General features: G+C 43.4%; 1 protein-coding gene across 1 annotated transcript; it reads right to left on the bottom strand.

Annotated features, from left to right (window-relative positions):
* Positions 1-1,995: 1,995 nt before the first annotated feature.
* LOC308363575 (SUN domain-containing ossification factor) lies at positions 1,996-24,409 on the bottom strand. Its single transcript, XM_080836378.1, has 24 exons — positions 24,259-24,409; positions 21,083-21,209; positions 20,596-20,721; positions 19,889-20,136; positions 19,511-19,615; positions 19,260-19,386; positions 18,821-18,938; positions 18,204-18,331; positions 18,019-18,086; positions 17,561-17,668; positions 17,266-17,371; positions 16,684-16,704; positions 11,578-11,633; positions 10,065-10,147; positions 9,868-9,933; positions 9,588-9,647; positions 9,140-9,221; positions 7,466-8,923; positions 7,128-7,215; positions 6,723-6,827; positions 4,180-4,337; positions 3,681-3,772; positions 3,319-3,374; positions 1,996-3,177 (listed from the first exon to the last, which is right to left on the bottom strand). Exons 1-24 carry the CDS (start codon positions 24,357-24,359, stop codon positions 2,713-2,715), a joined length of 4,152 nt encoding a protein of 1,383 aa, XP_080692504.1. The 5' UTR covers positions 24,360-24,409; the 3' UTR covers positions 1,996-2,712.
* Between the last annotated feature and the right edge of the window lie 1,591 nt (positions 24,410-26,000).

The following is a 26,000-nucleotide window of genomic DNA, read 5'->3' as shown; positions in this document are numbered from 1 at the left end:
GCTGAACCCTAGGTTGTCCGCAGGAGGTGAAATAACTATAAGGAAACTTATAATTGGGAGACCAGGGATAATTGAAAACCTTTGTTCACATTCTACACTGAAATGTAAATGTAGTTTCTCTGTATCAACTTACTGTAACTCTAAACAAATTGAAACTATTTCCGCAAGGATATTTACTGGCAAACATGCCTCCTTGAAGGACAGTGGCTCTTGCTACACTGCATATTCACTCTGGCTGTTGTGTAGGTTTGTAGGGAGCAGAGAGCATTATCTCTGTTAATGGATGCAGGTCTAGAAGGACCACCGTACTATTTCTGGTACCACAGGGTTCAATTCTTGGACCTGTTTTGGTAATTATTTACATGAATGGTCTTTTGAGTCTTTGGTCTTCTTTGGTAGTTTACATTACAATCACTATGGTTAGCACTGTGGCAAACACTCACACTCTCCCTCTTCCCATATTAGGAAGAAGTTGTGAAAAGTAAATGTACATAATTTGTGTGTGGGCAATCACATTTCCCCATATTCTCATACCATCATGAACCCTTAGAGTATCTCAGACTTCTTTAAAGTTCACTGTAAACTTGCAAAACAGTGTGGCACCTCTTTGTCTGCTAGGCAAGGCCACAACGCTAGTCGGTCATTATGGCTGTGGTGGTCTAGCCGTCATTACAGCAAAACTCTACATGTACTAGGATCTCCCTGTCAGCACTCAGCAACAGTACTTAGCAACCAGGCAACAAACACTACGGTTTATATGGTATATTAAGGATTTTCATTTTACAAGATGGTGACGTTAAGTGCAACTGCATTTCCTTCACTGCATTTGCTGTCAAATAAACAGAAACCGAAGATAAAGCAGCACCTGTAATACCAAAGGCAGCTGTCTTAAATTGATTAATTCATTAATTAAAACAGTTGACAGTCTTTGTTTTTTTTGTTAAAGATGTTGCGATTAATGCATAATTTGTTATTACAGCCATAATGCACTGACATTTTAGTTATCACAGCCCTTGAATCTCAGATTACATATTTTGGTGGTGGTAGCCAAGGGCTGTGAAATCACGAAATTTCAGTGCATTATGGCTGTTTTAGCTCATGAAAGAGAAGGCCAACTCTACCATCCAGATCTTTGTAGATCTACACAACACATAATGAGAGGGTAGCTAATGAAGTGCTGAAAGTGATTGAGGTATGACATAAGTGTTAATCATGACTTCCTAAAAAAAAAAAAAATGACTCAATGTGTGGACTTCAGTCTTGCCAGAGCCAAGAAGAGCTAACAGGTGTTAATGACATACTTTCACATATTTTCACAATGGTTATGTATGGCTTTTAGCTCTCCTAACCAAGACTTTAGGTTTGCCCTTCTAGCCTGGCTCAGGCAGGGGCCACAGCACAGGAAGGCCGACCTGAGAGAGCAGAAGCATGAAGGCTGTAGTGGAGCAGAAAGTCACCTCAAGGGAGGACAACCTGACAACTACGGTCACAGCAAGGTCAATGCAGCCTGTAGCACTATTACTTACATTTTTACTTCAAGCTTTTACTTGATAGAACTTTTACTTCCTGTACACATTTCATACATCTTGAATATTTACTAAACTGCTTAAAATGACTTTGGATAATACAAATAATTATGGCAATAAATGACCTCTCGGGTTGCTGTTCTCTTAAAATGATGACATGTACGTGGTGCTGATGGTTCTATATCATGGAGACATTATGTCTTTTTCATGGATGACCCTGCTCGGTAAGCGTGCTGTGTGTAAGCATGGCCCCTAAAATCACATTTCACTGCAAATATAGTGTCTCAAAGGCTCTACTTTGGCACTTTTTATATTTTTGTGGAATTACTTACATACTGATAAGATTTTGTTTAGAAGAACAAAATGAATTAGATTGTGTGTCAGGTACCTTTCAGGTGTCCAGTTTTAATACAGTGAATGATCACAAAATGTTTACAAAACCATGGAAGAATAGGTTATCTGGAAAAAGTTTACCTCTGGCAAAATAGGATTTTTACAAATAAATAAATAGAAACAAACAATAAAAAGCTTTATGGTTCAGCGAGTTGCACACCAAGCCTTGGGGCTTTATGCTTTACAGCAATCTATTTATTCACTCTATTCAACATGAATCTGATTAAAGGCATGAGCGGTAACCTAGCGACTGAAAGCCCAAAGTGATTGTTCTTTTTTACATTGTACACCTACAATGACAACTGATAGCTACTTATTACAACTTGATGAATGAAAACGAAGGCGTCTGTTATTGTCACATTGGCAGCTGATTTGTGACAAGAGCAGCAGCTATTTCAATCCACAGAGTTCTTCAAAATTCCCCAGTCTCCATACTAGCAAAAATTACACTCAAAGTGTCTACACCTGAACATGCCTCTAGAGACTGACAGGTCACACCTGGTGTACTATTCTCCGACATTTGCCAGGAAATGGAAAACACTCCATTAATATTAGCCCTATAACATCTAAACCAGGACTCGGGCGAGTAAGGTGCATTTTTCTTTTTTTTACAATTACAAGGGGGTAGGATAGTGGAAGTGGAAGTGAGGTCCCATTAGAGGTGCTTTGAGCAGGAGTCACCTCACCACCTCTCTACTACTACTGAGACAAAACCCCAAAGGAGTGGGTTTCACAAGGCCTCTGTCCAGCTCCCAGTGCACAGGCACTGATGGCACACCGGCGTGAGCGGTTGTCAAGGCGGCCCAGAAATGGCTGTGGCCCCCAGGGTCCCCGCGCTCATCTCCTGCTTGCCCTTCATCAGGTCCTGCAGGGAGGGGAGGGGCCCCCCGCTGCCTGAGAGCACGGGGTCGCTCCTCCTCCGCGGGGCCTGCAGCATCTCTACCACGCTGCCGCAGCTCGGTTTGGACCGTCGGCGCTTGTAGGCGCGCCTTTCGGCCCGGGTGCGACCCTCCGCTGGCAGACTGTCGCACAGGCGCCTGCAGGTGGCCACGCCACAGAAGGACGGCTCGTCGGAGTGCGACGAGCCATCTGAAGTTCCCTCGAGGGACGGGGAGTCCAGGTGCAGGACCGGGGGCCGGACGCCGCAGCTGGGGCCGCCGCTACAGCACGTCGGTCCACCGTTAGCCAGAGGCAGGTTTGGGAGCACAGTGGCCTGGAGCGTCTCTACCTTCTTCTGCTTTACTTTACAGCGCCTCTTCTGCAGGGAGGAGGAGGAGGAGGGGGATGGGGAGGAGAGGGCAAGAGAGATGGTGTGAGGAGTGTGAGTGACTGCAGAGGTACACAGGGAACAGCTCTGGGCAAAAACACAACAAGCAGAATGTCGGATGTGCAACCGTACCTTTTTATTCAACAGTGGATTTCTGGAAGTTTCCACATTGTAAGCCTCAGCTGGACCTAGACCAGCAGAGCAAAGCAGAGTTTAAGTGATCGCATCTTTGAAACCACTGTTCTTTGTTTTACATGCAAAAGTAAACATTTAGTATGCAAAAGTAAACATTGAGTATGCAATTAATTTAGTATGCACTGTATAACTGAGTATATCTGCATACAAGGCAAGTAATGGCAGGCTGACCTACTATTGTCACTTCCCAAAGTAAGTGAGTGAGAGAAATGAGCTTAAGCTACTATTATAACCCAGTAACACTGCTTAAGTCTGAGCAGTTTGATACACATTCAACAGCTTTGAAACGCTCCACTTGCCTTCTGTAGTGGGAATCTGGAAGGCAGACTGGAGGAGAGGGTAGGACGCACTCCTCTTCAGACCCAGCTCATCATCACAGCCAGCCAGAGACCTATGAGAAGCGAGACCACATCATCATCACAACCAGCCAGAGACCTATGAGAAGCGAGACCACATCATCATCACAACCAGCCAGAGACCTACGAGAAGCAAGACCACATCATCATCACAACCAGCCATAGACCTACGAGACGAAGACCACATCATCATCACAACCAGCCATAGACCTACGAGACGCAGGACCACAGCAGCCAGATCACAAACAGGGGGGTAATGGGCCATGGCACTGCCTGGAAAATGCTGAGTCACCAATATACATACAACACATAGGACACTTCACAATGGGCCAGAACACACAGAATTGTTTGGTATGCTATTTTGTTGTCTTGCAAGAGACCACACAGACCATGCTGAAGGCATGTGAGGTTTCAGGGTGTGTGACATGTGGGCGTGGCTCACCCTTCGGGAAAGCAGTAGGTGTAGTTGCTGGTGTGGGCGGAGCCAGGCTCGGCGGTGGGTGGGGCGGAGGAGGGGCAGCAGTGGTTGATGCAGAGGACGATGCCCAGCAGCAGACACAGCACCAGACACAGCAGCAGGTAGCTCTGCCTGTCTGACACCTGGACACAACACAACACAACACACACTGGTCACAAGACTGGAGATACCACAACACGCACGCACGCACGCACACACACACACACACACACACACACACACACACACACACACACACACACACACACACACACACACACAGACACACAGACACACACACACAGACACAGACACAGACACACAGACACAGACACAGACACACAGACACACAGACACACACACACCAGGGTACCCCCAGGATTTTTCATCTCAAATTTAAGACTTTTTAAGACCTTTTCAAGACCACTTTAGATGAAATTTAAGACCAACATCGCACCTTTCCTGATATGCATACGAATAAAATTAAAAAATGTAATCATAAGACAGAACCATTTAAAACAATAACTGTGAGGGGTGGACGTGTGAGTGTGTGTTTGTGTACATGATGTGTGTGTGTGTGTGCATTGCGTGTCTGGATACGTCTGTTGGTGAACCTGTGTGCGGTTGTAATACAACAGATCCTACAGCCTTTGGCAGCAATCTGTTCATCCAGTATGATGAGTTCAGCCAACTTATTATAGCGGGAGCTTTTCCATAAAAGTTGCTGTGTTTTTGAGGTGTTTGTTGCAATTAAATTGCGGGAGCAAGTGGAAGTTGTGATAGAGATGCGAATTTCCCTCTTTGTAATTATAATTGAGTTATTTGTTAAAAATAAGTTATTAATAAACAAACATTCATTAAATAACAAAACCATTGAGAAATGGTCCTCTAAAATAATAACCTCACCAACATGCCAAATAAAAGAGGTAGCAAAAATGTAGCAAAATAGGCTGTTAAATGTATATTACTTGTATTGTTGTTATGGAAACAAACACCGTTTAGTATTGGACTTTTACTTTGACATCATTCAAATGCTCCTCTCGTGGAAATGGCAACAGCTGTTATCAAGAAACATAGTTATGCGATGTAATGCTAAACACGTAGTGAGAACAGTACATAGGCAACAACGAAGTGCACCTGTTGGTATTACAAAAGGACCACCAGTAAGACTGAATAAAGTGTTAAGAATATCTCAGCCTTCACATATAATGGGGAAAAAACTACCTGTGTCACTGTGATCTGACGTCCTGTCCAGCACGCCTTTCTGCCGTTATCAATCGGTTTTGCTATCCTTGTTAACTTATTTCATCTGTATAGGGGTTTATGTTGTTCAATCTCATATATTAATTTAAGGTTGTCCAATTTCAACTAAAAAAAATGTTAGACGTTTCAATTTCTTTAATCACCCAAAAGCCCCGCTCCACTGTTGCCTGTGATAGCAGAAGCTTATTAACTAGCATTACCCTGTCCCTGACAGGGCAGTGTCCTAGTTAACTGTCTAGCTAGCTAGCGCAGCGAGTGAATAGCTAACGTTAGCTAGTTTTATCCTTTATATCGTGTCAGCATCTCAGCCAGTTCAGAGTCATATACAGGTTGCGTATTGTTGGATGCGACGTTTGGGTGTAGCCTACTAAGATTCGTTGTCACAACGAACAATAAACAAATGTGGACTTGATGAAGGAAATTTAAGACCTGTTGACGAAATTTAAGACCGGTTGACAAAATATAATACCTTTTCAAGGCCTTAAATTATGAATACTAAATTTAAGACTTTTTCAAGTTTTTAAGACCTCGCGGGTACCCTGACACACACACACACACACACAGCACCAGACACACACGCACACGCACACTCACACAAATGCACACACGCACCCGCACACGCACACGCACACACACACACACGGTCTCTTAACAAAGTCAAAAGACAAAGCAAACCATTCTCTTTGGAAACAGCACTACAGCACTCATACAGTAGACTAGCAAAATCTCTGAAGTGCTTTGCACTAAATGCTGTTCATCTCTGTAAATGCGAAGATCACATCTCGGGTCACACTCTTGGTCATCAAGATAGACATGTGATTTGGTCATTACGTGGTGTCACTTGAAACCCGTCAATGTCTTGCATTAAAGCAGCATTACGGAGTTTTGGTATAAAACTAGCAAGCTACCAACCTAAAAAGCATGCAAGGACCTGGCAGATCACCAATTGCCCAGTTGGCAGTGATAAAAGCTCACCAACAGGCAAAATTGTTGGCAAAGTGCTTTGAAGGCTTTTCTTACATGTCCCTTACAACCCAAACAACACAACTATATAGTGCATATCCTGGATGGAAACGACAAGTGTGTATATCTGTCCTTCACATGGCCATATACCATCAAAATCCATTTGAAGAGGATACCAAAAGTAGTTTCTTATGAAAACATACCTAAAAACTATTTTAACATAGTGTTCCTTTAACTGCTAATAGAAACGTTAGATTGTCATATCCTGCAGTGTGAGATGCAGTGGGAGCAGCAGTGGTCACCTCTCTCTGCAGCTGGCTGACCCTGATGGACAGGTTGAGCACCAGCTGAGTGATGTTCTCCAACTGGCCCTGGAGGAGCAGGATGGACTCGGTCTGCCTCTGGTCCTGAGGGGGAGAACACACACATCAGGAAACACTATTGACATGCTCAATGCTACATGCACATCAAAAAGCGCAAAGCTTCGATTATTTGGGTTGTGTCCTCCTTTTCGCTGTAAAAAACACACACATACACACACACACACCAGCAGGAGAGGTACTTAACGGGCACAGTAACACCATGGATTGGTCCAAACCAAACCGAACTGAACTGAACTGAACTGAAAAGGTTAATTGGTTCACTGAACAGATGAAACACTTTTATATTCTTATACATTTCTCCTTCTCTGGCGTGAGGCGACTCACCTGCTCCTCTGCGATCCTGGAGGTGTTTTGAAGGGCGATGATGGTCTTGTTGAAGGCCTTCTGCATCTCCTCCATTTGCTTGCGATACCTGGACAGCAGACGGTGACGTGAAGTCAGGGAAAAAGGTATTTCAAATTTGAAATGACCAAGAAAAATGGCTTGGACACAGAGATTATTTTGTAACTGCTTGGACACAGATAATGTCCTTTTAATATATGAAAACCTTTTTATTGTCAGAAAGAGAGTCTGAGTCTGTGTGTGTGTGTGTGTGTGTGTGTGTGTGTGCGTGTGCGTGTGCGTGTGCGTGTGCGTGTAGGTGTGTGTGGAGAGAGATGTACCTCTGGCTAAGCTGCTCTAGGTATCGTCCGCTGAGGGACATGTTCATCTCCAGGGCTTTGATGCGGTTGTTGAGCCGCATGAACACCGACTCCTTCTGGCCCGAGCTGTGCCCCTGGCCGCCGCCACCCCCGCCGGCCACCTCCGTGGCATTCGCCATCTCCGAAAAGATGTCCTGTGCTGAGGAGGAGGAGGAGGTAAAACCCGAGACAGACGATGCAGAGGAAGAGGAGAGACTGATCTGGCTGATCGCCTCCTCAATGAGGTCCTCCAGCTTGGGCTCTTCGGTGGCCGTGAGCCCATCGGTGGTCTCCCTGGAGAGGGGTGAGGGCGGGGGTGAGAGCGGGGGTGAGAGCGGGGGCACCTCTGCTCCCCTGGGCCTGTCCTCAGGGCCTGGTGGGTGGGCAGGTGGCTCCGTGAGGGAGGAGGAGGGAGGAGCAGATGGAGGGGCGGTCTGCTCCGTCACGCTGGCGCTGAGGACAGGAGTCGAACCCTCTGGCTCCACGCTGGGCTGCTCTACCTCTGTGAGCGTGGGTCTCTCCTCACCGGTGCTGCTGGCGCCCTCTCGGGCAGTGGTGGCGGTGGAGGTGGAGGGGGGTAAGGAGACAGTGGATGAGGGGGTGGGGGTGTTCCTCCTCTGGGCCTCGGTTTCCTTGCTGCCCTCTGCTTGTGCGTCTGAGACCGAAGACTCACTAAGGTCCATGGCGGGGGTGGATTTGTGGGAGGGTGGGTCTGAAGAGAAGGTTTCGGACAGCAGGGGGGTCAGGCTGGGAGCCAGATCCAGAGGGTCAGCCAAGGGGTGGATGACTGAGACGGGCGGAAGTTCTTTAGGAAGGGAGGAGCCCTGAGTTGAGGGAGACGCGAGGTCTCTGGTGGACCTGGATTCCTCCTGAAGGGTTGGAGACATGGGCGAGATACGCTGCGGCTCGGAGGAGACTGGAGATGATGATGAGGATGAGGAGGAGGAGGAGGAGGAGGAGGAGGAGGAGGAGGAGGAGGAGGAGGAGGAGGAGGAGGAAGTGACATTAGAGGGTCTCCCCAGAGACCTCTTGCGTCTCCGCTGTAGGGCCAGCAGCGCCGAGCAGTGCTGAAGGAGGTGCTCCTGCAGGGAGGCCATACAGGAGGAGGAGGAGGAGGAGGAGAAGGATGAAGGAAGCTCTTCACAGTAGACAGAGCTCTCTTGCAGGCGTGCATCGGTGAGCTCCTCAAACGTGGTTTCCCTCAACACTCCACTGCCTTCTGCGTCTGCATCTGGAGTTCCTGCTGAGTCGCTGTCGTCTGCTGGCAGCAGGATCACTATCTGGTGGACCTCAGAGGACGCTGGCGTGGGATCAACCGCAGTGGAGGGCATAGGGGCTTCGGTGGCCTCTGGTGTGGGGGTCTCTTCTGTGGGGGTCTTTTGAGTGGAGGTTGAGGGGAGCGCTTTCATGTCCGCTTGACTGACCCCAGTGCTCTCAATTCTGAGTGGAAGAGATTAGAAAAACAGAGACTGTCAGTGTGTCGCTTATTTATCATGCAAAGCTACAGATCTGAGCTCACATTCACTTGACTGTGGATTTCAAAACTAGAAATCTTTTACAAGGCAAGCAAGCTCTCAGCGCTTACTGTGCCAAACGGTGCCAGCTGACAAGACGAGCTAAGGGAGCACACATCTACGCCACAATACAAACGCTTACTGCAGAGTGGGGGTGGCAGCAGGGGAGGTCTGGGCTGCTGCGGATGAATCAGAGGCGTTCCCAGCTGATGCAGTGCCATTACCTGAAACAAAAGAAAACCAACAGCCTCAGAGTAGAAATCTACCCCATCTCCACACTGCTGCCAACCACTGAGTCACAGCTTTATAGAAAGTCACATTGACTAACACTGGATGCTACCTAAGGAAAGTCTCATTGACTAACACTGGATGCTTTCTAAGTAAAGTCACATTGACTAACACTGGATGCTATCTAAGTAAAGTCACATTGACTAACACTGGATACTATCTAAGTAAGGTCACATTGACTTACACTGGATGCTATCTAACACTGGATGCTATCTAAGGAATGTCACATTGACTTACACTGGATGCTATCTAAGGAAAGTCACATTGACTAACACTGGATGCTATCTAAGGAAGATAAATACCCTCTGGACTGCCCCCTAGCACGTTGGCAGCGATATTGTTGACCATGTTCAGGATGACGTCTGTGAGGAAGAGGATGATATTAGGATTTCCCAAATGACATTCTTCATTAAAACTAGGTGTCACAAAGAAACTGATTTTACAAGAATGTTTTACATATCAATGGCATCTTACAGTGCCCGAACCTCTGCCTGTGTATAGCAAGAATAAGGCTGTAATTTGTCACTGTTGTTATGGAAACCGTTCATATAACCTTTGAACTTGTCTGTGTTGGCAGCTTACCCTTTGCCGATCCAATAAGGTTATTGGAAGGTGTGGCCTCCGATGCTACATGACCAAGGGGATAATCTGTAGAGGGAACCGGGACAATTTATACAGTTACCAGGCCATCACCAAAGGTCCACACACACACACACACACACACACACACAAAGTTACACATCATTTCAGTTATTGTGCCCAATGTGCTGAGTTCCTACCATCATCATCGTCCACGGTGTCGGTTCTTTCTAACGGATCCGAGATCTCCTCATACTCCTCCACCATGCTGGTGCCAAAGACCCTAAAAGAGGATCAACAGGTTCAATCAGCACCACTCCTCAGTGCTCAGTTTACTAGAAACCCAACAGCAGGAGGTTCACTGAGCAGTGGCCTGCGTTGGACTGCAGGTGGCACTGGCGGACTGAATAACAGATGCTAGGATAAGGATCACTATGGACACAATTGCAAAGGTGACATTACAGGGCTTGGACACCAGGGGGCACACACACTATCAAACAGACACAGCTAGTTCTAGTTTTCCTCATCTGACAGACATAGCGAGTCAGGCAGAAGAAACAGACACGCTGACACAGGGGCACTACTGCTACCAACTTATCAGGATCTGACACACCCAGTTACAGTACAGGTCAGTGCTTCATTGTTTCAAAAGAAATAAAAATAACAACAACAGACTCATCTAAAGTTCCTTTATACGCCATGAGCTATACACTCTATTATGATTAGGACATTAATGGCACCTAAAATACTACGTCAGTGGGCACTGAACAACATGTTTCTGTAATTTCACACACACACACACACACACGCACACACACACACACACACACAATTTATAATGTGTTACAAGAAAAACCATCAGTAGCATGGTGAAAAAGAGGGTGTGCTGGGTCTTAAGAACACCATGTCCTGAACTCAGTGTACCCCTTCAGCTCTTCCAATAGACCAGTTGTTTCAATAGAAAAGAGGCGTTCCCTCATTGAAGCATGCCCAATGTAAAAGTTCAGTGTGTACCCCCAATGTTCTACGGACATGAAGAGTACGGAGTGTGCAAGCATACCCTTTGAGAGTACACATTATGTTTTCCTCCCATTGTCCAGGATAGCCATCAAACTGGACATGGATGCATGCTATGAGTGAAGTACTTTACAGTGAACCAAGCTCCACTGGACTGAGACCCATCCTCAGACAGAATCTGATTTGAGAATGAGAGTTGAACTAAATGTTTTTTTAAGAGTTCTTCCACATAAAACCTGAGCATATATCTGCAATCAAGATTTTATCATGGAGTTCTAAGGCAAGCGCAAAGACAGGGTTGACCTAATTCCTATGGAAACCAACATGTATTAAAGAACGCACTAAATTATAGCGCCCACTATTAGTGGTTTAAGTCTTTGTTCTGTTCCAGTTCATACATGCAACATTGTTGTTATCAGGTGGCAAAGACAGAAATAATTTCAAGATGACTTGTACGAAAGAAATGTACGAGCCTTAAAATCAGGACCAGATTTTTTTTGTTGCTTCAGAAGTGGCCTTTTGAGAGCTACTTTTAGCCTTAGGATTGGTTTTGTCAATACAGGAACAGCGTGTTGTTGTATTGTTTTGTGTTGTATTAGCCCAGTGTTTTAGAGAGCAGATCCTAAAAGAACAGCAGTTAAGTCTGCGAAAGAGAGGAATAGAGATAGAGAGAGATCGAAGATGAGATTAGAATACCTGATGAGGCTGAGAGGACAGAAGTGCTCTGAGCCGAAGTGAGACAGCAGCTCCACCTGCAGACGACGACAACACACACACACACACACACACACACACACACACACACATCAGGAAACACTATTGACATGCTCAATGCTACATGCACATGACAAAGCGCAAAGCTTCAATCAGTGGCTGTAATCAAAGAACAGATCGCAAATGAATGGACTGCATAATACAGTACTGTTTCTTAAAGAACAAAGCTAGTCACAGGGGGAGACTTGGCTTGTGTCCTCCTTTCGCTGTAAAAATAAACTTAAAGTAAACAACAAAATATTTCACAATGCAAAAGGGTTTCGATCTTAGCAAGATTTTTAAGCCTGGCAGCGGTTAATTGTCAAAAGCTAGCTCACACAGAACGCTACATTAAGCCACAAAAGTCAAGCCACCATAAATGACATAACTTGGAAAACAAAGTGTATCACGGTAACTTGTTAGTGAGTGTGTTCCGACCCTACACTTTGCACTAACCCCTGTAATACAGGGACCTGTAGTACAGGGCCCTGACATCTACAGTGCACTCCTCATCGCTCAGGGGGTGCTTTATCAAATAGAAGCACCTGGTGGAAGTGACGGACGCAAATCTGCTCGCGATTCCCGGGAAAACTAAATAGCCAGCTATCTTGCATAACTGCCATGCAATTCTAATGGTAATGCTACCTAACTTGGTATGCTAACTGTCGGTAGCCTATACATCGTGAAATCAACCAAAACACTGATGTCACTGGCTTTAATGTTAGTAGTACATTTAATGTCAGTACAGTTGTTTAACACTGTCCAATGACTGACATAGCCATCTGTCGTTTATTTAGATGCACCTTTTTTCGGACTAGCCACAGGCATAGACATGTATACGTAGACGCCGCCTCCACTGCCCGTTGCCTCGGCGAAACGCGTCGCCGCCATATTGTTACAGGAGCGTTCTTACGCCAGAGGTCTGTCAAACGTGTTAAACAACCGCAAGTTGCCAGGAGCTGCGGTTTGTCTGGATACAAATCACGATAACCTTTTACATTTCGCAACCAATTTCATGGAGTATTCAAGGGTTTATGCTCTACGTGAAGTGTGTGAAAAAGATTTGCCTCTACATTACTTTGAATCTCGCTAGTTAAATCGCCAGTCATTCATGTGCATGGGTCTATGATAAACGCGCACCTGTCTTGCACAGCTCGTGCACTTTGAAAATACTGAGAAGCTCTATAAACTATCGAAATAGTGCTTCTTTAGTTACTACGTATTGACCATCATTAAGAGAAAGAGCATACATCAAATAGTGAAATACTGGCAGTCAGTGTGTTTTTCATAGTTTAATAGTTCCTTTTCAAGTATGTGCATTAAGAAATGAATGACTGTGCATTAAGAAATGTGCAATGGAATAACATATATATGATATATATAATATGTGATACAATATAATATAATATATTTTAAGTATAGGTATATATTCATATTCCACAAAATCAGGCTGCACCACATTGCAAAACTGAGCACGCTGCAATTAGACTGGCAACAGTCGAAAAAATACGATACTTTTTAAAGGGTTCTAGCCTAGATTAAATTATTATATTATATCATATATTGTGTGTGCATACATAAATGAGTAGAAAGCATTGGAAATACTTGGGGATTAAAAAAACAATTACAAAAAAATGTGTAAATAAATAGAAAAATAAAAGGAGGAAGAAATGTATTTGGGAATAAATGTAAGCGTAAATAAATGTAACAGTAAATAAAAAGGACTACTTTTCCATTTCCATTCACATAACTGCATGACATATTTTTTCTAATGCTTTTCTTTGGTGCATTTTTAGTCATTTTATTTATTTATGACTCACATTTTTACATATGTATTTATTTTTAATTATGTCATTTTTGGCTTTCCATATGGAATAACATATGATATATATAATATGTGATACAATATAATATAATGTAATATATTTTAAGTATAGGTATATATTCATATTATATAATATATATATATATATATATATATATATATATATATATATATATATATATATATATATATATATATATATATATATTTGTACATTTGTACAATTTGACATATACAATCATGCTCATAACATTTTCAGATCTATGCAGTGCAATTGACACAATATAGAATTTCACACAATATATGACACATTTTTTACCGTACTATTTCCCGTACCGTATTTATTTCTTCTCGCGCCTTTTTACATTTCTTTCTCCTACATTTACATTTCTGGCTGCATTTATTTCTGGCTGCATTTATTTCCGTATTCATTCTTGTCTCAGTATGCAAATGAGGTGGGCTATCATTGGCCAGCGCACCGTTTCGCTCATTGGTCTCGCTAGGCCTCTGGCCTAAGTGTTGGTGAGAACTGAGAAGCTGTATGGAGAGATCGGAAGAGATTGAAAGCTATTTTGATGCAATTTGAATCACAATTTTTTTGTAATGAATCCACCGATCACTTGGAGTATGGTGGCGAGGGAGCTTCGAGGCTTCGCAGAGATGGTTGAGCGTAATAGGATGTCTATTTGGCTGAGACCTTGACTCCAGATTTCTTACCCTGCTCGCTCGCTACAATACGCCATACTCAAACGAAGATCCCCGCTACCTGTTGTGCAGATAGCAACAAAATAGGGGACGCAAACGTCTCATTTTATAGCTTTGGTGTATAGTACTTTCATTGTAGATGCACGACAGTTCATTTCCACGAGGGATCAATAAAGAGACTATCTATCAACTTTTTGAGAAAGTTAAAGAGCTGCACACATTGCCTTAGAGTTATTACAATCCTCACGTTATGTGTGGCCTGATTTCATGGGTTTGGGTGACAAATCCAGCGATTTTTTTCTCACTTGTCATTAGGGGGGATATTGTGTTGACAAAGCTCTGCAAAAGCTATGTATCACGTCCTGCAGTTCACGTTACAACCGAGCTGACGAGAGCGGACAAGGATCTCAACTGCTGATGTGCACTGGTTGTGGTTAACTTGCTTAGCTTCTGTTAGCTAAACTAACGGTGCACTGTTTAACTTGGTTAGCTTCCGTTAGCTAAACTAACTGTGCACTGCTTAGCTTCCGTTAGCTAAACTAACTGAACCATGGCAAGCAAAACGATAAACCTCATACGTTAAGGTTGACAGCTTGGGTATGATCAGTGTGTGTGAAGGTGATATGTGTGTGTGAAGGTGACTAACGTGAGTTAGCTGGTTAGCTTGCATAGCTTTGGTTATAAGAATACAGAGCTAGGGGAGAGTGGGGTAAGCAGCTCGACCAATGAGAGAGACGGTGCGCTGGCCAATGATAGCCCACCTCATTTGCATACCGAGACAAGAATGAATACAGAAATAAATGCAGCCAGAAATAAATACAGCCAGAAATGTAAATGTAGGAGAAAGAAATGTAAAAAGGCGCGAGAAGAAATAAATACGGTACGGGAAATAGTACGGTAAAAAATGTGTAAATAAATAGAAAAATAAAAGGAGGAAGAAATATATTTGGGAATTAATGTAAGCGTAAATAAATGTAACAGTAAATAAAAAGGACTCATTTTCCATTTCCATTCACATAACTGCATGATATATTTTTTCTAATGCTTTTCTTTGGTGCATTTTTAGTCATTTTATTTATTTATGACTCACATTTTTACATATGTATTTATTTTTAATTATGTCATTTTTGGCTTTCCATAATTCCATTGCACATTATACTGAGTCATTATATTATATTGTATTATATATATGCTATGTTATTTATATTACATTTCAACTATTGAGATGTGTATGTATATATTGAGATGTGTATATTTTTACTGCTATAGAAATATATAGCTTTTTTTGTAATGTTGATTTGTGAAATAACTGTGTATTGCCAATTGCACTGTTCAATGTTTCTTAATGCACATACTTGAAAAGGAACTATTAAACTATGAAAAACACACTGACTGCCAGTTTCTCACTATTTGATGTATGCTCTTTCTCTTAATGATGGTCAATACCTAGTAACTAAAGAAGCACTATTTCGATAGTTTATAGATCTTCTCAGTATTTTCAAAGTGCACGAGCTGTGCAAGACAGGTGCGCGTTTATCATAGACCCATGCACATGAATGACTGGCGATTTAACTAGCGAGATTCAAAGTAATGTAGAGGCAAATCTTTTTCACACACTTCACGTAGAGCATAAACCCTTGAATACTCCATGAAATTGGTTGCGAAATGTAAAAGGTTATCGTGATTTGTATCCAGACAAACCGCAGCTCCTGGCAACTTGCGGTTGTTTGACACGTTTGACAGACCTCTGACGTCAGAGAGCTCCTGTAACAATATGGCGGCGACGCGTTTCGCCGAGAAGCAGTGGAGGCGGCGTCTACGTATACATGTCTATGGCCACAGGCACTGGGTGGGGGAATAGCCCGATAGCTTAGCATATCTGCAATGCAATTCTAATGGTAATGCTACCTAGCTCGGTATGCTAACTGTCGGTAGCCTATACATCGTGAAATCAACCAAAATACTGATGTCACTGGCTTTAATTTGATAATGGCATGTTAGTAGTACATTTAATATCAGTACAGTTGTTTAATTACTACATTTACGGTCTGTAGCCTGGTGATCTACAGCCTCTGCCACCTTAGCCACCGCTAACCATCATGTCCGCCATTGTTTTCGTTATAAAATGAAAAGCTAGCTTTGGCTCCTCCTCTTCCGTATGTAGCCAAGATGATGGCCGTTGGGGCGAGTAGTGACCATCAAATAACACTACATAAATCGACCGAATTCAGGGTATGATACGGGCATTTTCAGTGCCCTGCATTCTGCTGATTTTGTCAGTGTGGCCCCCTAACCCCTGAAAGTCGGGGCTCGAAGGGCTCAAGGGGTCGACATGGAACACACTCAGTATCTCAGTTTAGCATTGTTATCTATTCTACTGACATTGCTAAGGTGCTAATCATCAAAATGATAAGTGCCTAATTTTAATTAGCCTAGTGCTAAGCGTTAGCCACCAACACCACCTGGCATTCCATATTACCCATTTATCCGTGAGCATCTAAGAGAGAAGAAAGGCTAACCTTTATGTACTTGGTGAACATCTGAAGCAGGAAAGAAAACAAATACACAGGAGAAGAGCCGGTTAAAAGCTGTGAATATGTTTGAGTACATGTAGGCCGAGTGCAAATAACCGTTTCTTATCTTTCATTAAAGCTGGAAATGTTAGGCACTTTCACACGTTGAGATGGACCTGGTTTGAAGTGCAGTGTTTATGTGTAGTACTATAAAGTCCAAAATGCTGAAAAGCATCACTTGAGAAATTGGTTAAAGTTGGTTAAAAATAAACTGAGAAACAACATATGCAGTCAGCCTCTGAGGGGAATTATGAGGGTTTTAACCCCAGAACAATACAAAGGATAGGATAAAGAAAACAGAGGGAAGGATAAAAACACTGAGGATAGGATACCGAATACTGAGGATAGGATAGGATATTGAATACTGAGGATAGGATAGGATATTGAATACTGAGGATAGGATAAGAGTACTGTGGACAGGATAAGAGTACTGAGGATAGGATAGGAGTACTGGGGATAGGATAAGAGTACTGAGGAAAGAATAAGAGTACTGAGAATAGTAGGACTGTAGCACTATATCAAATGTACCTTGACATATTTGGCAAAGAGATGCTCATCTAGTGGAAAGCTCTGGACAGTGCGTTCATCACGGGCATGAAATGTACCCAGCTTGACCCACTTATTCGTTGGGTACCTGAAAAACAGCCATTTCACTAAGCAAATGTTTTTTTTTGTTTTTGGATGGAGGTTGAAGAGCTCCATTTGAACATGTAAATCCCTTTTCCTTGATGATACCACCACATTATTTTAATTGAATCATCCCCAAATCATCCCTTAGTATAGCTACTATCCCTAACCAAGGGTCAACATAAACAATGCAGACCTGTCACTAATGGACACCAGGAAGTCCTTGGGTGTGGAGGAGAAGAGTTCGAAGTTGGCGATGTCCACCTTCTTCACCTGAATGGGCTCACAGAGCTCAATCACAAACCTGTGGGGTGGAGGAGCAAAGGGGAAAAGTGTGTTGGGTCGTGTAAGAGAAGAGAAGAGTGAATTTACTGGCATGGCCCAGTGAAACCGGCTCTCTACTGAAGCCCATTTTGAGCTCCTGTTTCACGTCCTGCTCAACTTCAAAAGCATGAGTCAGTGAGACAGGCGCAGAAGCACTACAATATGGCATAATAACTCACGCCTTCTTTTCATCGCTTTAACAGTTATACTATGGATAGTGATGGTAATATTTACAACCAACCACATATGTGGCACTAGTGATAAGATGATTTGGTTGAAGCCATTCTTTGGGGCAGAGCCCAGAGAGCCACTCAAAGACACGCTCATTACCAGATCTTGTTGCTGCATGGGTTCAGCATATACAGGTCCATGTTCTCCATTAAAATGGCAGATGTACTCTAAGAAGCAAAAACACAAGAAAAAAAAAAGATACATGGTTAAGCACACCTTCAACTTTTTGTTTTTGAAACTTTTTGAGTCTTCCCAGCTCATTGCTTCATAAGGTCCACACACACCTTTGCTTCAGGGTTTGAGGATAAGATCTTGGCCCCACACTCTACAGATGCGTAGTTGTTCTGTAAGTTCTTCTGTGCCTTCTTGGCCACATGGTTGCCCCCATTGGCAGACGTGTGTGTGATCTGACCTGGGAGGAGGACAGTACAGCTTAGCTGGAGCGCTAGAGGAGTCACACTAGACCAGGTTCATTTGATTTGTGCTGAAAATGTAATGATGAGTTATGTGTCTCAAGGCACTCTGTGTAAGCAAACTGATAGAGATGCCCAAGGCACTCTGTGTAAGAGAGGGTGGCCAGGCAAAAACTCTCTCCAGAAATATTGTAAGCATAACCAAGCTCAAGTTCAAAAGTGAAAAATAAATAAACTGCATCAATAATTGAGGGCAAGGCCGTAAAACAGTTAACCTCCCTAGGGACTACAAAGTGACACGTACCAGTATAGAAAAACTGGCAGCAGTGCTAAGACATCGCGGTTACATAACCAACACGCAGTATGGAGAAAAGTGTGAAAAGCATGACCGTAACCAGACAGCTAACAACTTCATGGTGAATAAGACAGCAAAACCCAATACACTGAAGAGGCTTCAGAATGACAAGGCACAGTCCACACTGCCTCACTTTTCTCTATCTCTACTTCCAGCATTTTCTTCTTCCATTCATCAAAAGTAGGGATGTCCTCTTGGTCCTTAGTTGGTGCCGAAGAGTCCACCTCCTTGGCAATTTGGGTGCTAATACCCTGTAAATAAAATCACATGCAACGGTTATACACAAGTTGGTATGGTCAAGACATACAAAAGCAGAAAAAACACAAACGCACACACACACACATTCCTAGCTACACATTCCTGGCTGCAAATTCCTAGCGGCACATTCCTAGCAACACGAATACTGAGGATAGGATAAACGAAAGCTGAGGAAAGGACAGGATAAACGAAAGCTGAGGAAAGGACAGGATAACGAATATTGAGGATAGGATAATGAATACTGAGGATAGTAGGACTGTATCACTACATCAAATGAACCTAGCTACACATTCCTAGATACACATGCTGCTCACCTTGTCTTTCTGCATGCTGGACGAGGCGTTGCTGCCCTGGCCTGACTGCGCAGCTGGGGAATCCATGTCTGTACTGGTCCCCTTCCCTCCTCCTGATGCATTGGTGTTCTCTAGCACTGCTGGTAGACTGAGACAAACAGAATGGTAGAGGGGTGAGAGCTAACTACAGCGAAACACGCATTCCAGATTGGACTACTTGTAGCCGAGGCCAGACAGACAGGGAGGCAGGGCAAGAGACAGAGGAAACTCACTCTTTAAGCACAGTGCTATAGCCTTCAACCTCACAGTCAGCTGGGGAGGAATCCGTGCTGGGTGCTGGAGGTGCAGAGTGGTCGGCTACTAAGGACTCTGGGGCACTGGGTGAGGAGAGAGACATCAGGGGTGGTGGAAGAACACAGACAGACAGACAGACAGACAGACAGACAGACAGACAGACAGACAGACAGACAGACAGACAGACAGACACAGCCACACACAGACACATGCAAACACAGACACACGTATACACAGACACACGTATACACAGACACACGCACACACAGACACACTGCTAAGTCTGGCATGGGATTTGGAAGATGAGGGCTGCCTTGGGGTAACCCCAGGTTCCAGCAAGAGACCTCTGGGCTTACCCTTCGACAGCTGACTCCAATGAGGTAGGTGCGCTGGTAGATGCTCTGCTATCCAGGCTGGTGGTGTCTGCAGTGCTGGGAGAGGCTGGCAAGGCCACCGCAGGCTCAGTGATGCCTGTGGAGGGCTGCTGGACAGGGCCCTCCTGGGGCTCAGGTACAGGAGGCTCTGGGTCCTGGTCGGCATCAGTCGCCACCTCCATCTCCAGCACTGGTTCTTCTGCCCTCATTATCACTTCTGTTCCTGGGGCCTGTGCAAAGAAACATATCTTAGCACAGAATGAACCTCAACTGACATCTCATTAATGATGAGAAATTATAGACAACTGACATATGCAGTCCATTTTGAATGGTGAACAAAGAGGGAATTCAATCAAGCATTTCATTTGGTACATGACAAGGCCACCCAATCATTTGACAGCTACATTTCAGTGTGAACCTACCAAAATAAACTTCACATATCCTATACATTCATAAACTGTATACTTAGTGCATTCACTTTTTATAAAATGTTTTATAAACCTTCCACATCAGCAGTAGGAAAATGCTTTACAAAACCATAATGCTCACATATATCTTTAAAAAGAACTGGACGTGCAGCTCCATAGTACGACAGAGAGTAATAGATCACTTGAACTGCAAGGTAAATCCTATTTGTTGCCTAACCGCTTGGTCAGTGACTACGTTCTCTACGTGATACTGTGCAGTACCTGCTCTTGTTCTCCAGTGTCTGCAGGGCCCAGAGACCATGTCTCCTCTTCAACAGGGCTGCCTTCTGTCGGCACGCTGGTTTCAGACGGAGGTCCCGCCTCTTGGGCCTCTGACAACTCATCATTCTGTTCAGCGGGAGATACAGATGACAGAAAAAGTCAGCACGCTTTGTCTTAAGTCATCAAAACACTCAACACGCCATACAGATAATGGAGCTAAATCTAATTCCATAAACTACATACAGTTATCTGTTCCTGGCTATAGACGTTGTTTGACAATGTTATACTTTAAGCTAAAACACTGTTAAACATTGTGTTAAATTACATGTAGCTATAAAACATGCTGGTCAGTGGCCATTGACAGAGCAGCTACAAAGAGCAATGTTTGTACCGGTCACATTTCATTGCAAGACATATATATACACACAACACTGAATGGAATAAGTGCTGCTGGTAACATGAGCCTCAGCTAGTGCTGCAGGCATACCTGTCCTGCGTCTGCCTCCTGTGAGGGATCCTGCAGCAGACTGGTGTCCTGTGTGGGCTGGGTCTGGGCCTGGGCCTGGGAGGCAGCCAGTCTTTGCTCAGAGCAACACACATGTCCAACTGGGTGCCTGGTAAACAGGGATGGCACAGGGTCTGTTATAAAACCATTACATAACAACACTTCCCGTAGAGAGAATGGGCGGAGGGGCAGATTGCATTATGGTAGCAGTGATACTTCAGCAGAGTGCTAAAGAGGCACTGTAGCAAACGCCATGGTCACCCCCCCCCCCCCCCCCCCCCACAAGTGCTGGAAAAAAACTGGGTCATGTTCACATACACTGCATCATAGTAATGAAATCAAATGGTGTGCAATGTGAGATAGTAACAGAAAGATAATCCTTTATGAAAAGATACAAAAATAATAATACTATATGAAAACGGGAAAGGACTTTCAGCTGATACTGGATAATCTTTCCCGCACCTAAACAATAATCATGTTAGAGCAATCCTGGACCAGACTAACATTATTCTGTAGTGCAGAAAGTACAAGCTAAATGCAGTTACACATGTGCTATTAGCATGAAATCACTAAGCATAAAGACTCAACCTTACACATAATCTCACTGACTTTTCCTCTTAAACCCACTGTGGACATCTTTATCGTGAGAGCATATGGGCCATATTTCTATTACTAAAATGTAGGACACCAGCACTAGAGAGAGCCATAAACGCTTTGGGCCCCGTGGGTCCTATGAAGGCTTACTATGGAATAAAACAAATGTTCTAAGGCTGGGATGCTGGGGGTTACCTACATACAAAAACAAACCCTTAAAAACTGTGAACACCTATTATCTTAACCTAAAAAGGGTGATTTAAAAAATAAATAGAGTATCTTAATAGGGGGTGTCAGCCGTCATTAGATTGCCCTATTAGATTACATACCTAGAGAAGTCAGTGTAAAGCCCTGCATGCTATGCTCAGAATGTCAAATACTCAATAGCTAAGCTTCTTAAATCCAGACCAACAAAAAACACTTGAATGTTTACCGGTCTGGACTACAAAAATTTGAAAAAAAGAACAGAAAAGGGAAACTTTGAAGAACAGAAAAAAGGTAACTTTGAATTACAGAAAAAAGGCAACTTTGAAGAACAGAAAACGGGCAACTTTCACAAGAAATCATGCTAAGGTCAGGCTAATGCCATGAGGTGCACAACAAAAGAGTAGACAGAGCAGCCCTTTGAGCGATGAGGAGTTTTTCAGTGTCGTTGTATCAGACCGAGGGCCAGCCAAAATCTCACACCGGGCAGTCAGGTCGGGTGAAAGGACTGCCAGAGAATGGGACACCTCAATGTCACAGCTGTCTCTTCTCAAACACCCCTCCACCAAAAACAAAAGTTTAAAACCAAAAGGGTAAAATAGCTGCAATGATTATGATACTTTCCCACTGTTTCATGCGCCAAGGAAAGAAAACCTGGGGATGTTGTTACTGAAACAGGAAGAGCTTCTTGTTGAAGGCCGTTTGACAGTGCTGATGTAAGCCAATTATGATCTTGATGTACATCTTTCCACAGATTAGTCCCTTTTTATCAGCATAACTACTGTACTGATGCCTCAGGATGACAGAGTAGGAAACTGAAAAATAACCTACAGAACAAAATCCAAAGGGCTTGCCAACATGGCTCAGACTATTTACGACACCAAGGGAGCAATAGTAATTAATTTGGCCTCATCTGAACATTACACACCAGTACTAAAAATATGAAGACATATCTAGGACAGGTAATCCCAGGACAGGTGTTCGAGAACAAGGTTCACGTCACGTCAACCCGGATGTCACATAATTGCTCCGGGTTGTATTAAATTACAATATCAGTAGATGACATGTGCCCTGAGTGGCTTGATAAGACAACGATGTTTTTAAATGGGTGTTCAGTTCACAATAACAATAATGAACTGTCAAAACACCTTTGAAAAAGAAAACATTTAGGGATAACAAAACACTCTACTCTAACTAACACTATACTTAATCTACTTGGTTATCTTATGAGGAGGAAGTGGGAGTGGCGTTTACACGAGATATACAAAAATGACTCATCTCCTATGTTATTGTGACGTATCAGATTTCAAGATTAGGGTAGATGAACATTCGTATCAAAGTTTGTTTTTAGCACTTTACACTAAAAGGTCAAACAAAGTTGCCGTTGCCAACAGATGCCCCCAAGAGGACGCAACATGACGAGAGGCAGGGAAACGTCATAACAACCTTGGGACAGGAAACTGTTACATCAGCAATTGCTGTATAGATCAGGACACTTATCCCCCCTCACAACGCACACACACACACACACACTTGACCGGCATGTAATCAACTTTTAACATGGAATGGGACCTCAACATCAAAGTTGGCATATTAGCCACGGCACTGTCATTGAAGTGATCTGGGCTAGCTTCGCATTGACAGCAATGCTCACATTGCTAGTCACTAAGCACAGATCCGTTGTTATGTATCGCAGAGTAACAATAAAGCTATCTAACAAATAGCATAACAAATGCTATGAACACATTAGACACCAAAAAAACGCTGAATACGTAGGTAGCTAGATGCCGATAGCCACGGATTCCTGCATAACCACACATGAAGTGACATGCTTGTGGTTGGCACCGAAGCTTCAGGGGCCACGTCGCGTGTAACCATCAACCAACGTCAGTTCAAAGCTTGCTATCTATAAAGCTAGCTTGCCAAATCCCAAATCATTTAGCGTTAGCAATGTCATCCCATCTTACCACCAAACTCCCCTTAACTAAGGCCAAAATTTATCGATAAATATGCATATTCTACCAGGGACTGTAACAAAGAATTGCATGGTAGGTTATACAAGCCCTCTGATCTCTATTTTACAACAATCTAGCACCTGCCACCTTCGTTACTTCGGCAGTTCAGGCATGTTGATGCTTTCAACTGACGTTACGGCATGTTTGGTTAATGTTACCTCCGCAGCTAGCATTGCTAGCTTGCCTAAGGTTCAGGTAGGTTGTTCTACAGTTCAAACCTTAAAGACTTTGCCAAAACAATAAAACTACTGCTCGGTTACGTGCCAAGTAATGACAACACAGAGTGCAGTAACTAACGTTAAGTGAAACAACACTTTAGATGACCAACTAGCTCATTCAACTTACCAACAGAATACTGCAACGACCGCACATATCAATACAGTCCAGCGCTTCATTATCCTATGGTGACCAACATCCTTTCGGTTTATGCACACTCTTTCACTCATTCAGTTGATACACCTCTGAGTTACAATACCAAATCAACTCTGCTGGTCAGGAGCTCTGGTCAGGAGTAGTTCCTGTCATGCAGTGGGTGTTCAGCAGTTCGTTCCCTCCTGTGTTCAAGTTGTGGGACGAAACAACAGTCGGTAAGCGGCTACTTACTGCCGCTGTCCAATGAGAGGGCAGGAGTACTGTTGCGCAGTTTGAATGAACCCGATTTAGTTTCTTTTGGAGTTACTAGTGTACAGCATTAGCTTATGCCTTATATACATTAAATGTCTGGTGGAGACAAGCAGTTACACATAGAACACAATTGAGGCACATTCCTACAGATCTTGGTAGACTCTTGGTAAAACTCTGTTCAGTTCAGTCCTTCAGTGAAACTCTGCATTGGTGTTTCCATAACAATTCAAAACCACATTTAGACCTACATTGTTACACAGATAATTTGATTCTGTTTCTACTGACTATTATTTAAAAAAGTAACTGGATGCGTAGCAGGCTCAGTCTTCATAATGTACAGACACATATTTCACCGTAAGTTGCTGGCTCCCTCTGCTGGAGACCTATGGGGTTTCATGTATGAAACGGGCTGTACAGTATGTTGTCCTGACCTGTGTCTGCTTATGAAGTGTGTCTGCATGATAGTAGAAATAACATCAGACATGTGCTCAGGGAGCTTTTCTGTGATTTTAATATAGTTTAGATGCAGTGGCCCAAGAAGTAGGCCATAGGTTTTTATTGCACCTTTACGCATACAATAAATATAGCCTATGATATGCTAATGGAGAAAGCAAAAAGATGTTTCAGTGTATCCCATGCATCTTAACGCTTTGGAAAATATAATCCTAAGGATGAGCACCATTTGTTTTTCCACAAATTTGTTCACGTTTTTTTTATGTGAGGAGTGACCTAAATCACATTTTACATAAACAATCTAAGCCTAAGGCTTGAATAAAGTGATTTGATTTTTTCAAATGACTTGTGGTCAAAAGAATCACAGGCAATTGGGCGAGTGAGAAGGACATGTTTATTGGAGATCAAGAGAGATACAGAAAGAATGTAGCCCCTCACACGGCTCCCAAATAAATACATTTACAAAGGGGAGATAAATGTGTTCCGCAGAAGACAATAATATTCTGATACATATGTGTGTAACACTGTCTATGTAATATTCTATTGCATATTATATTCATGTTCATACTATTAGCTTTGGCAATACAGATGTGTTACCCATGCCAGTAAAGCAATTCCACTCTCAGTTCAGAGTAAAAGACAAACACCGTTACAGACAGTGAGCGCGAGATAGAGGGGTTATGTGTACGCCCTTGTGGAATGAATAAATTTACCTATTTGGCAATATCTATATTTGGCAGAACACCACTTCACTACAGGACAGACCCACAGAAACAAGACTTTACACTGGGCACTTAATAGCAAAACTAACTTCTGCTCTGACATATCACAGGGGTCATTTAAAGACTTATCATAGAGAAACCGAGTGTGACAGCTGGTCAGGTCGTCACCGCAGATTACATGCTTTAGAGATGTAGGAGGTTGACAAACTCACAGAAGAACATACGGAAACTCATAGGGTGTGGCATGATAAGAAATTGACAGATCATCAGTTGCCATTGCTGAGGGGA

This window comes from Sprattus sprattus (genome assembly GCF_963457725.1).
Source record: "Sprattus sprattus genome assembly, chromosome: 4".
Taxonomy (NCBI): Eukaryota; Metazoa; Chordata; class Actinopteri; order Clupeiformes; family Clupeidae; genus Sprattus; species Sprattus sprattus.
The sequence above is the reverse complement of the archived record's forward strand: the minus strand, read 5'-3'. Positions and strand labels throughout refer to the sequence as shown.

What these genes read in the sequence shown, in the direction of transcription:
- LOC308363575 (XM_080836378.1), bottom strand. Translation starts at nt 24,359, where the DNA reads ATGAGTGAAAGAGTGTGCATAAACCGAAAGGATGTTGGTCACCATAGG. An exon ending in GGAAGTAGAGATAGAGAAAA is followed by an intron (nt 18,332 to 18,820) that starts GTGAGGCAGTGT and finishes TCCTCCTCCCAG; the next exon opens with GTCAGATCACACACACGTCT. An exon ending in CCAGGATCGCAGAGGAGCAG is followed by an intron (nt 6,828 to 7,127) that starts GTGAGTCGCCTC and finishes TCTCCCCCTCAG; the next exon opens with GACCAGAGGCAGACCGAGTC.